The 13,169-nt window shown below is 41.4% G+C and overlaps 1 protein-coding gene and 2 non-coding genes across 8 annotated transcripts in view; all 3 read right to left on the bottom strand.

Moving 5' to 3' along the window:
• The window catches only part of LOC120988984 (Fc receptor-like protein 5), a 157,282-nt gene that overhangs the window by 58,738 nt on the left and 85,375 nt on the right, over positions 1–13,169 (bottom strand). For all 6 annotated transcript variants that reach the window (XR_005776211.1, XM_040416817.1, XM_040416819.1 and 3 more), the window contains one exon: positions 4,256–4,546. Coding sequence is in view for 5 of the 6 variants with exons in the window: in XM_040416817.1 (XP_040272751.1) it covers positions 4,256–4,546 (291 nt within the window). In the remaining variant the exon portion in view is untranslated. The remainder of the gene's footprint in view (positions 1–4,255; positions 4,547–13,169) is intronic.
• LOC120992653 lies at positions 6,660–6,748 on the bottom strand. The gene has a single exon (XR_005777050.1). It is a non-coding gene; the product is annotated as a small nucleolar RNA U6-53/MBII-28 (small nucleolar RNA).
• On the bottom strand, positions 11,678–11,766 carry LOC120992652. The gene has a single exon (XR_005777049.1). It is a non-coding gene; the product is annotated as a small nucleolar RNA U6-53/MBII-28 (small nucleolar RNA).

Here is a 13,169-nt window from a genome sequence, read left to right as displayed (position 1 = left end):
CAGTTTCTGCTTACTATCATGTCTCTGCTTGCCTGTGTGTTTGCTTAGATATGTTCTAGCAGTGGTGGTTCCTCGTTACAACATGCCACGCGCATTCTAATAACCATGACCATTTTATTTCTCCGTTCATATGACTACCACCTAGGTTTTTGGGTGTCTGACATCATGGAGTTCACTGTGCACTAAAAATGACCTGAAGTCCTTATTCTGCAGCTCAATACAAATGCTAAGTTAATTGAATGCAAGGACAGACATGCTTGGTTGATAGCGAGTGTGGCTGAATTTGATGATGCCTTCCTGCGTCAATCCAGCTCTTGCCATTTGGAGACCAACGTGGTCAACAAAAAGGAGAAGCTTCTTTCTCAGATTAACTATAACATCACTCCTGGCAGGAGAAAGATGGGGATGCAGGAAGTCTATTAGTTTGCATCAGGACTTATCCTTTTTTTTTTTTTTTTGGAGCCCAGTACTAAATGAAGTGAAAGATGCTCAGATCTACCTGCAGCAAAAATGACTTGCACTTGATCTATGTGTGCAAAAGCTGAAAGCACTGGTTCTATTTTGCCAGGAATAACGTGTGTGTAGTATTAGAGGCAACTGAGAAAGCTCTGCAGATATGCCAAATATACAACATTTCTACAGGGAGAAGCGTTGGAAGACGTAAGAAGATGCCCGGTGAGCTAAGGGTACTTTTACACTTAGCGGCAGGACGGATCCGACAGGCTGTTCACCCTGTCGGAGCTCCGGCACAGCACGGCAGTGCCGCCGGACTAAAGGTACTGCATGTCCAACTTTTTAGTCCGGCGGCCTCTCGCCGTGCACTGCTGTGCTGCGCCGGAGCTCCGCCCCGTCCCTATTATAGTCAGGGGGAAGGAGCGGCGGTCGGGCGGCACGGAAAAATAGCGGCAGGACGGATCCGACAGGGTGAACAGGGTGAACAGCCTGTTGGATCCGTCCTGCCGCTAGTGTGAAAGTAGCCTTAGTTGTGATGCTGGCTTGACATTAATACAAGAAACAAAAATAGAAAAACTAGAAGCAGTTGATCGGCTTGAGGCAGAAATCACAAAAAGTACACAGATGAATATGATTCACCAACGATTTGCATTCCTGCAAATCTAGACTTTGCTGGATATTGAAAAAGATGATTTTATCAATGAAGAAATTCAGCACACGTGCTAAGTACACAGAGTTGAATGCTGCAGCTATGTTCAATGAAATAAATCGCCTTCGGAAGCACATTGTCTTGTATAAGGAAGTCAACACCGATGAGCAGCCTGCTAACTGGACCGCTTTAGATTTGCTTCGATGGGTGTACAAGTGGAAGCTGCAGGAGAGTTTGACTAACTTTGTTGTGGCATTAAGAATCTTTTTAACAGTTTCAACTGCCATATGTGAAAGAAGTTTCTCAAAACTGAAATTAATCAAAACATATCTTAGGGATCTTTCACACTTGCGTTGTCCGGATCCGTCGTGTACTCCATTTGTCGGAAGTGCCCGCCAGATCCGTAGCACCGCAAGTGAACTGAAAGCATTTTAAGACTGTCCGTCTTCAAAATGCGTTCAGTGTTACTATGGCAGCCAGGACGCTATTAAAGTCCTGGTTGTCATAGTAGTAGTGGGGTGCGGGGGAGCAGTATACTTACCGTCCGTGCGGCTCCCGGGGCGCTCCAGAATGACGTCAGAGTGCCCCATGCGCATGGATGACGTTATCCATGCGATCACGTCATCCATGCGCGTGGGGCGCCCTGACGTCACTCTGAAGCGCCCCGGGAGCCGCACGGACGGTAAGTATACTGCTCCCCCGCTCCCCACTACACTTTACCATGGCAAACAGGACTTTAGCGTCCTGGCAGCCATGGTAACCATTCAGAAAAAGCTAAACGTCGGATCCGGTAATGCGGAAACAACGTTTAGCTTAAGGCCGGATCCGGATTAATGCCTTTCAATGGGCATTAATTCCGGATACGGCCTTGCGGCAAGTGTTCAGGATTTTTGGCCGGAGCAGGAGCAAAAAGCGCAGCATGCTGCAGTATTTTCTTCAGCCAAAAAACGTTCCGGTCCTGAACTGAAGACATCCTGATGCATCCTGAACGGATTTTTCTCCATTCAGAATGCATTGGGATAATCCTGATCAGGATTTTTCCGGCATAGAGCCCCGACGACGGAACTCTATGCCGGAAAAGAACAACGCAAGTGTGAAAGAGCCCTAAGATCTACAATGAGCCAGGAAAGACTGACTAACCTAGCAATGCTTTCAATTGAGCGAGATTTCAAAATCGAGTTCAATACCGTTATTGAAAAATTTGAAAAAATCAAAAGCAGGCGATTTTAAATGGAGGTAGGTGGATTTAGAATTTACTGAACATTAATTATAATGTTGTCTACTAGATTTCAAGTATGATTTAGTTTTTTGTAGGTTCTGGCCTGCTTCTTGTTTTACTACAAACCAATTCTGCGGCAGATCAGACTTCATCTGTTCTCAGGATGTTGCACAGTAGAGCAGTGCCATGGCAGTAACTGGCAGTACGAATCTAAGCACAGAAGCTTTCTATGCCGCAGTCGGGGATTGTGCAGAGCTGTGTTCTGGACTCATGGGAAGAGATTAAGATGAAACTGGATATCAGTGTCCATTATTCAGAGCTTAGCAAAAGATGGTATGTAAAGCCATAGAGAGCCCTGTATGTTATGAGATCCTGTAATGTGTCCTAGTTAGGATGCCATGTTATAAAAGATTGCCTCACTTCAGCAAATGGTATAAGTGCCAGTATCCAGTGTAGCTTTGGGCTTTCTAGGTTCATATGTTGGAAATTAGCAAAGTGTCTAGTTATGTCCTTCTGTTGTTTCCATTATTCTGTCTGCGTTTGACACAGTGTCCTGGTTTTAGCTTATCCAATACAATTTAAGATCAAGAATAGTTCATGCTAATAAGTCCTGCAACTAATTTCTGGTAAGGTAAATATTACATAGTCAAGTGACTGTTCTGAAAGGGATTTTCCACTCCTTTTCACATACTGTTATAGTCAACTGAACAGTGCATTTACCTGCATTGTACTGATTGTGTATTCACTTGTGTAGGACCTGTATCTACCACTACATAGTAACTGTATGTTGGTAATATTGGTCTTATATTGTATTATATGCAGTACCATTATGATGTAATATCAGGTCATTAAGAACTGGTAATACATGTTAATGATATTTGCAGTATTTGTCTCTTGTATAGTATTATTAGTAATATTGGTCTTGGTATGCTGTGGGGCGTCATTCTATAAAAAGGCGCAATACTAGGTTTGCCCCGGGTGCTGGCAACCCACGCTATGCCACTGCATGTGTCACTGCCTGCCCTGTAAGAGATCTGGGAAGATCGGATAGACTTGCAGCACGTGGGTCTATCTGACAGGTATTTATGTGTTTCCTTTCTGTTTGCTGTTGTGGGCAGGATCCCACCTCTCCACAGGTTCTGCTTGTTAGCTGTTTAAGAGGCTCTATTTAAATCCGCCTCTTACTGCTGACTTTGCGGTTGATATTTTCCTTCTGGAGTTCTTTACTGGTTGTTTGTGGATCCTCTACTTTTCCCTCATCTCAAGCTAAGTCCTCTTGTTTTCTCCTTTGTGCGTGTGTTGCTTCTAGGTCTCAGGGAGATGCTGGTCCCTTCACAGTGGAAGGTACCGGCTGTCTCATTTTCCGCTCCCTAAGTTAGGGTTTGCTGCAGTGTCAGCAGGGCTTAAGTTCCAGAGTATGAGTTCGTTCACCATCAGGACTTGCTCATACTGTTAGCAGTGAGGGAGAGGCTCAGGGATTGTTAGGAGGTTATCATTCCCTCACCACTAGCTTTAGGGCCTAGTCTGTTTACCTGTTGCTGTTTGTTTACTTGGTGTTCCTCTTATCCCCACTTGCCGTGACAACATCATGATATACTCCCCCTGCACTTTTCCTGCAACTCATGGGATGAATATGATTAGGCAGAGTGGCCTGGGATACCTGATTTATCACGATTCATGACTAATTAATAACAAATCGACTCTCTTGTTGAAGTTTGGTGAATCGGTCGAATCAAATTTTTCTAAACTTTTGCTCATTTCTAGTGCCCATAGCCAAGTGAACAGACCATTTACAATAGGCAATATACAGTAAGTAGTACTAGTAGCACTGTGGTAATTTTTTCCACTGCCCTAGAAGTACAGTAGTCATCCAATAATCATTTGAAGATGAAGACGCAGTTTATAATTTGTAACATTGCAAATGGGAAACATACCTGACAGCTGTATGGGAAGTGTTTGACTCCTTCTAGACCTAATCGTTCTTCCCTTCAGCTCCTGTTCATATTCACAGATATAGGAAATTTGGCTGACATGTCCCACTTTCAACTCAAGAGATTTTGAAAAACCTGTCAAGTTGGCCAAATGATTATCTTCTGTTGTGCTGAAATAGTAAAACGTCCTAAGCAGATCTTCATCTGGTGCAGAACAGTTTAATGTTACCACAAACCCCTCTTCTACTTTTTCTATGGGGCGTCCCAATGTGAGTATAGGAGCTGGCAATGGTTCTAATTGGGAGTAAACACATAAAACATGTCCATTATATATCTTATAACATAAATTATACATTATTCTTGACAACTGTTTTAAGAAAAATGATCACAGGAGTCTACAGCTACAGTATATATTACTAAACCAGTAAGGATACGAATACTCAAACCAATCCTTATATACTTGTGGGGTATGCCCAAAGCATTACCCATGTTATCTTGGACAATCTGGTCTTTTTTCTCTTTCTGTGTGCAGGTTGATATTTTCCTTTTATTTGTAAATCACTGTACTGCAAATATACAAAACACACTGATTCTACTAACCTACTGTAATATATGGAAATGTGACTTGTCACACCCTATTTATATGTAATTATTGAGTATTGTAGAGTTCACTCATGACAGTAGATGTTACTGTTGTGCCAAGAAACAGGCAGCAGTGTGTAGCTAAAGCCACATGGTGTGAGAAAGAAGGTACTTCAAAAAGTGGGTCAGAGTGGTGAGTCAATTAGTGTGACAGGGAACAAGCTGTTTTGAGACATAGGGGGATTGTAATTAGGTGCCCACTGGTTAGTAGGCTAGTATTTACACATGGTTAGTAGGCAGCATTTGTAAACTGACTTGGTAACATTGCCATGTTGAATATCACCCTTTCTGCTGCTCAGGTTGTTGATGTGTATATATGTGGCATAGGGTTAATAAGTACAGATATTCAATTGTTTGGGTAGGAGCCAAATATTTTTATTTGAAAGGACTCACTCACCACAAAGCACTCTTCTAAAACTATATTTGGTTTTAGCACCTAATTAAAGGAGTTGTTAAGGATTAGAAAAAAAACTGGCGACGGGACGCCAGGCTCCATTTTGCTTAAAGATCTTAGCCAAAATCCAGTGCGGTGCGAGATTACATCATCACGCCGGCCGGCGTGATGACGTCATACGTCACCACGCCAGCCAGCGTGATGACGTAATCTCGCGCCACACAGGATTTCGGCCGAGATCTGAAAGCAAGATGGAGCCTGGCGCCCCGTCGCCTGTTTTTTTTCTAATCCTTAACAACTCCTTTAATTAGGTGCTAAAACCAAATATAGTTTTAGAAGAGTGCTTTGTGGTGAGTGAGTCCTTTCAAATGAAAATATTTGGCTCCTACCCAAACAATTGAATATCTGTACTTATTAACCCTATGCCACATATATACACATCAACAACCTGAGCAGCAGAAAGGGTGATATTCAACATGGCAATGTTACCATGATTGGATTTTTTTTATTTATTGCTAATTTTGCACTCAGATGCCGCAATCATGTATGAACATGGCATCTGAGGAGTACAATGATGGGGGCGGTACTATCGCAGCTCCCTGTCATTGCACCTGCTACTTACAGAAAAATGTGCTTTGTGACTAAGTAATTCATCACGAAGCCAATTTTTTGGTGAAATTCGGCAAATCAGCCAAATCGAACTTTTAAGAAATTTACTCATCTCTAGAAGCCATATTAAAAATGATAATTTTCTCCTTTTTTATCTACGACAGCCCACTCATCCATGATGATACTAGGAGAACACTGCTGTTTTCTAAGCATATACAAGTGCCATAGTTGTTTGTCCATGGAACCACATTTCATGCACAAACCAATGCGTTTATGGAAATTACTTTTAGCATATATGACATCTGAGCACACGCATGGTTGAGAGGTAACAAAAAGAATTGGGTTTCTGAAAGATAAGTGTTTGCATTGTTGGATCTTAGTTATGAATCGGATGTGCCACATGGGAGTGGGGAATAGAGTGTGGCATGCATAGCGCAATGCACTTATTTTCTGGTCCTTAGCGACAGTCCCTGGACAAAAGGATTTTAATAAATTTTAATTAATTAATTTTTTTACTTAAAAATATACTTAAAAATATATACAAACTGAAGAGTACAAATGTATTCACCCCCATTGCTTTGATACCCCTAAATAAGTTCTGGGTGACCAATTAAATTCCGAAGTCACATATTTAGTTGAATAACATAGAATGTGTCGGCAGATAAGAACCATTTGGCCCATCTAGTCTGCCCAATAAAAATAAAGTCAGCAGTTACTGGTAAAGCCTGTACTGGAAATCCTAATGAAGGCACTATGTCATGGCCGCCTCAGTTAAGTCATTTACACTCAGTCACTGCGATCGCAGAAGCCACCTGCAGTGTCAGTATTAGCATGGCAACTCATCACAGGCAAGGCCAGACAACGTGGGCACAACCTTCCTTCATTCAATGGCTGTGGGCGCTGGTCAGGCTTTAACTCATGGCCTCAGCATTGTAGGGCGACGACCCTGACCGCTCAGCCACAGTGCTATCCAATAAGGGCCCACTGTGTACAATCAAAGTATCATATAACCTGTAATATGATGTGAGTATACATCGATGGACAAAATTGTTGGTACCCTTCCTTTAAAGAAAGAAAAAACCTCAGTGGTCACTTAAATAACTTGAAACTGACAAAAGTAATAATGAATAAAAATTAACAAAAAATCAGCTAATGAAAATCAGACATTGCTAATGAATTGTGTTTCAAAAGAATCTTTCTATATATATATATATATATATATATATATATATATATATATATATATATACACACATACACAGTCCTGATCAAAAGTTTAAGACCACTTGAAAAATTGCAAAAAATAATATTTCACATTGTTGGATCTTAACAAGGTTCCAAGTAGAGCTTCAACATGCAACAAGAAGAAATGAGAGTGAGACAAAACATTTTTTTGAGCATTCAATTAATTGAAAATAACGATTAAACTGAAACAGGCTGTTTTTCAGCTGATCAAAAATTTAGGACCACATGCCTTTAAAAGGCCAAATCTGTGCAAAGATGTGGATTAATTGTCATTTTCTGTCAGGTAGTCACACATTGTGATGGCAAAAGCAAAAAAACTCTCCCTTTTTGAACGTGGTCGGGTTGTTGAACTGCATAAGCAGGGTCTCTCACAGCGCGCCATCGCTGCTGAGGTGGGACGCGGTAAGACAGTCAATTTGGAATTTCTTAAATGATCCTGAGGGTTATGGAACAAAAAAAGTCAAGTGGAAGACCCAAAAAAATTTCATTAGCACTGAGCGCGACACTGGACGATCCTCAACCCAAATTAAGGCCCTTACTGGTGCTGACTGCAGCCCCATAACCATCAGACCTGAGACTGAAGGGCTTCAAAAACTAAAAACGTCTTCAAAGACCGTCTCCTTGAACGCCACAGAACTGCTCGTTTGGACTTTGCAAGAGAGCACCAAACATGGGACATTCAAAGGTTGAAGAAAGTTTTATTCTCTAATGAGAAAAAATTTAACCTTGATGGTCCTGATGGTTTCCAACATTACTGGCATGACAAGCAGATCCCACCTGAGATGTTTTCTACACGCCACAGTGGAGGGGGCGCTATAATGGTCTGGGGTGCTTTTTCCTTCAGTGGAACAATGAAGCTTCAGGAAGTGCAGGGGCGTCAAACAGCCGCTGGCTATGTCCAGATGTTGCAGAGAGCATTCCTCATGACTGAGGGCCCTCGTCTGTGTGGTAACGACTGGGTTTTTCAACAGGACAACGCTACAGTACACAATGCCCGCAGGACAAGGGACTTCTTCCAGGAGAATAACATCACTCTTTTGGCCCATCCTGCGTGTTCCCCTGATCTAAATCCAATTGAGAACCTTTGGGGATGGATGGCAAAGGAAGTTTACAAAAATGGACAACAGTTCCAGACAGTAGATGGCCTTGGTGCGGCCGTCTTCACCACTTGGAGAAATGTTCCCACTCACCTCATGGAAACGCTTGCATCAAGCATGCTGAAACGAATTTTGGAAGTGATAAACAATAACGGCGGAGCTACTCATTACTGAGTTCATGTTTGGAAGTTGGGTTTCTGTTTTGGGGGGGTTTAGTTTTTTTTGGAGGTGTGGTCCTAAACTTTTGATCAGCTGAAAAACAGCCTGTTTCAGTTTATTCGTTGTTTTCATAAATTGAATGCTCAAAAAATGTATTGTCTCACTCCCATTTCTTCTTGTTGTATGTTGAAGCTCTACTTGGAACCTTGTTAAGATCCAGCCATGCTAAATAAGATTTTTTGCAACTTTTCAAGTGCTCTTAAACTTTTGATCAGAACTGTATATATACAGTACAGACCAAAAGTTTGGACACACCTTCTCATTCAAAGAGTTTTCTTTATTTTCATGACTATGACAATTGTAGATTCACACTGAAGGCATCAACACTATGAATTAACACATGTGGAATTATATACATAACAAACAAGTGTAAAACAACTGAAAATATGTCATATTCTAGGTTCTTCAAAGTAGCCACCTTTTGCTTTGATTACTGCTTTGCACACTGTTGGCATTCTCTTGATGAGATTCAAGAGGTAGTCCCCTGAAATGGTTTTCACTTCACTGGTGTGCCCTGTCAGGTTTAATAAGTGGGATTTCTTGCCTTATAAATGGGGTTGGGACCATCAGTGGCGTTGAGGAGAAGTCAGGTGGATACACAGCTGATAGTCCTACTGAATAGACTGTTAGAATTTGTATTATGGGAAGAAAAAAGCAGCTAAGTAAAGAAAAACGAGTGGCCATCATTACTTTAAGAAATTAAGGTCAGTCAGTCAGCCGAAAAATTGGGAAAACTTCAAAAGTAAGGGCTATTTGACCATGAAGGAGAGTGATGGGGTGGTGCGCCAGATGACCTGGCCTCCACAGTCACCGGACCTGAACCCAATCGAGATGGTTTGGGGTGAGCTGGACCGCAGAGTGAAGGCAAAAGGGCCAACAAGTGCTAAGCATCTCTGGGAACTCCTTCAAGACTGTTGGAAGACCATTTCAGGGGACTACCTCTTGAAGCTCATCAAGAGTGCGCAAAGCAGTAATCAAAGCAAAAGGTGGCTGCTTTGAAGAACCTAGAATATGACATATTTTCAGTTGTTTCACACTTGTTTGTTATGTATATAATTCCACATGTGTTAATTCATAGTTTTGATGCCTTCATAGTCATGAAAATAAAGAAAACTCTTTGAATGAGAAGGTGTGTCAAACTTTTGGTCTGTACTGTGTGTGTATATATATATATATATATATATATATATATATGAAAAGATGGACGTATATACCATATTTATCGCCTCATAAGACGCATTTTCCCCCAAAAGTGGGGGAAAAATGCCCCATGGGGCGAATACTAATGAGCACTTCCATTATGGAAGCGCTCATTTGTACTGGAGGACCAAGAAGCGGTGAAGACTCTGTACTCACCGCTTCCTGGTCCTCAGCTGTGAGTGGCTGCACACAGCGTGAGGGCGCTCTGTGACCTACTGTAATATATGGAAATGTGACTTGTCACACCCTATTTATATGTAATTATTGAGTATTGTAGAGTTCACTCATGACAGTAGATGTTACTGTTGTGCCAAGAAACAGGCAGCAGTGTGTAGCTAAAGCCACATGGTGTGAGAAAGAAGGTACTTCAAAAAGTGGGTCAGAGTGGTGAGTCAATTAGTGTGACAGGGAACAAGCTGTTTTGAGACATAGGGGGATTGTAATTAGGTGCCCACTGGTTAGTAGGCTAGTATTTACACATGGTTAGTAGGCAGCATTTGTAAACTGACTTGGTAACATTGCCATGTTGAATATCACCCTTTCTGCTGCTCAGGTTGTTGATGTGTATATATGTGGCATAGGGTTAATAAGTACAGATATTCAATTGTTTGGGTAGGAGCCAAATATTTTTATTTGAAAGGACTCACTCACCACAAAGCACTCTTCTAAAACTATATTTGGTTTTAGCACCTAATTAAAGGAGTTGTTAAGGATTAGAAAAAAAACTGGCGACGGGACGCCAGGCTCCATTTTGCTTAAAGATCTTAGCCAAAATCCAGTGCGGTGCGAGATTACATCATCACGCCGGCCGGCGTGATGACGTCATACGTCACCACGCCAGCCAGCGTGATGACGTAATCTCGCGCCACACAGGATTTCGGCCGAGATCTGAAAGCAAGATGGAGCCTGGCGCCCCGTCGCCTGTTTTTTTTCTAATCCTTAACAACTCCTTTAATTAGGTGCTAAAACCAAATATAGTTTTAGAAGAGTGCTTTGTGGTGAGTGAGTCCTTTCAAATGAAAATATTTGGCTCCTACCCAAACAATTGAATATCTGTACTTATTAACCCTATGCCACATATATACACATCAACAACCTGAGCAGCAGAAAGGGTGATATTCAACATGGCAATGTTACCATGATTGGATTTTTTTTATTTATTGCTAATTTTGCACTCAGATGCCGCAATCATGTATGAACATGGCATCTGAGGAGTACAATGATGGGGGCGGTACTATCGCAGCTCCCTGTCATTGCACCTGCTACTTACAGAAAAATGTGCTTTGTGACTAAGTAATTCATCACGAAGCCAATTTTTTGGTGAAATTCGGCAAATCAGCCAAATCGAACTTTTAAGAAATTTACTCATCTCTAGAAGCCATATTAAAAATGATAATTTTCTCCTTTTTTATCTACGACAGCCCACTCATCCATGATGATACTAGGAGAACACTGCTGTTTTCTAAGCATATACAAGTGCCATAGTTGTTTGTCCATGGAACCACATTTCATGCACAAACCAATGCGTTTATGGAAATTACTTTTAGCATATATGACATCTGAGCACACGCATGGTTGAGAGGTAACAAAAAGAATTGGGTTTCTGAAAGATAAGTGTTTGCATTGTTGGATCTTAGTTATGAATCGGATGTGCCACATGGGAGTGGGGAATAGAGTGTGGCATGCATAGCGCAATGCACTTATTTTCTGGTCCTTAGCGACAGTCCCTGGACAAAAGGATTTTAATAAATTTTAATTAATTAATTTTTTTACTTAAAAATATACTTAAAAATATATACAAACTGAAGAGTACAAATGTATTCACCCCCATTGCTTTGATACCCCTAAATAAGTTCTGGGTGACCAATTAAATTCCGAAGTCACATATTTAGTTGAATAACATAGAATGTGTCGGCAGATAAGAACCATTTGGCCCATCTAGTCTGCCCAATAAAAATAAAGTCAGCAGTTACTGGTAAAGCCTGTACTGGAAATCCTAATGAAGGCACTATGTCATGGCCGCCTCAGTTAAGTCATTTACACTCAGTCACTGCGATCGCAGAAGCCACCTGCAGTGTCAGTATTAGCATGGCAACTCATCACAGGCAAGGCCAGACAACGTGGGCACAACCTTCCTTCATTCAATGGCTGTGGGCGCTGGTCAGGCTTTAACTCATGGCCTCAGCATTGTAGGGCGACGACCCTGACCGCTCAGCCACAGTGCTATCCAATAAGGGCCCACTGTGTACAATCAAAGTATCATATAACCTGTAATATGATGTGAGTATACATCGATGGACAAAATTGTTGGTACCCTTCCTTTAAAGAAAGAAAAAACCTCAGTGGTCACTTAAATAACTTGAAACTGACAAAAGTAATAATGAATAAAAATTAACAAAAAATCAGCTAATGAAAATCAGACATTGCTAATGAATTGTGTTTCAAAAGAATCTTTCTATATATATATATATATATATATATATATATATATATATATATATATATATATATATACACACATACACAGTCCTGATCAAAAGTTTAAGACCACTTGAAAAATTGCAAAAAATAATATTTCACATTGTTGGATCTTAACAAGGTTCCAAGTAGAGCTTCAACATGCAACAAGAAGAAATGAGAGTGAGACAAAACATTTTTTTGAGCATTCAATTAATTGAAAATAACGATTAAACTGAAACAGGCTGTTTTTCAGCTGATCAAAAATTTAGGACCACATGCCTTTAAAAGGCCAAATCTGTGCAAAGATGTGGATTAATTGTCATTTTCTGTCAGGTAGTCACACATTGTGATGGCAAAAGCAAAAAAACTCTCCCTTTTTGAACGTGGTCGGGTTGTTGAACTGCATAAGCAGGGTCTCTCACAGCGCGCCATCGCTGCTGAGGTGGGACGCGGTAAGACAGTCAATTTGGAATTTCTTAAATGATCCTGAGGGTTATGGAACAAAAAAAGTCAAGTGGAAGACCCAAAAAAATTTCATTAGCACTGAGCGCGACACTGGACGATCCTCAACCCAAATTAAGGCCCTTACTGGTGCTGACTGCAGCCCCATAACCATCAGACCTGAGACTGAAGGGCTTCAAAAACTAAAAACGTCTTCAAAGACCGTCTCCTTGAACGCCACAGAACTGCTCGTTTGGACTTTGCAAGAGAGCACCAAACATGGGACATTCAAAGGTTGAAGAAAGTTTTATTCTCTAATGAGAAAAAATTTAACCTTGATGGTCCTGATGGTTTCCAACATTACTGGCATGACAAGCAGATCCCACCTGAGATGTTTTCTACACGCCACAGTGGAGGGGGCGCTATAATGGTCTGGGGTGCTTTTTCCTTCAGTGGAACAATGAAGCTTCAGGAAGTGCAGGGGCGTCAAACAGCCGCTGGCTATGTCCAGATGTTGCAGAGAGCATTCCTCATGACTGAGGGCCCTCGTCTGTGTGGTAACGACTGGGTTTTTCAACAGGACAACGCTACAGTACACAATGCCCGCAGG

This window comes from Bufo bufo, chromosome 2, assembly GCF_905171765.1.
Source record: "Bufo bufo chromosome 2, aBufBuf1.1, whole genome shotgun sequence".
Taxonomy (NCBI): Eukaryota; Metazoa; Chordata; class Amphibia; order Anura; family Bufonidae; genus Bufo; species Bufo bufo.
The sequence above is the reverse complement of the archived record's forward strand: the minus strand, read 5'-3'. Positions and strand labels throughout refer to the sequence as shown.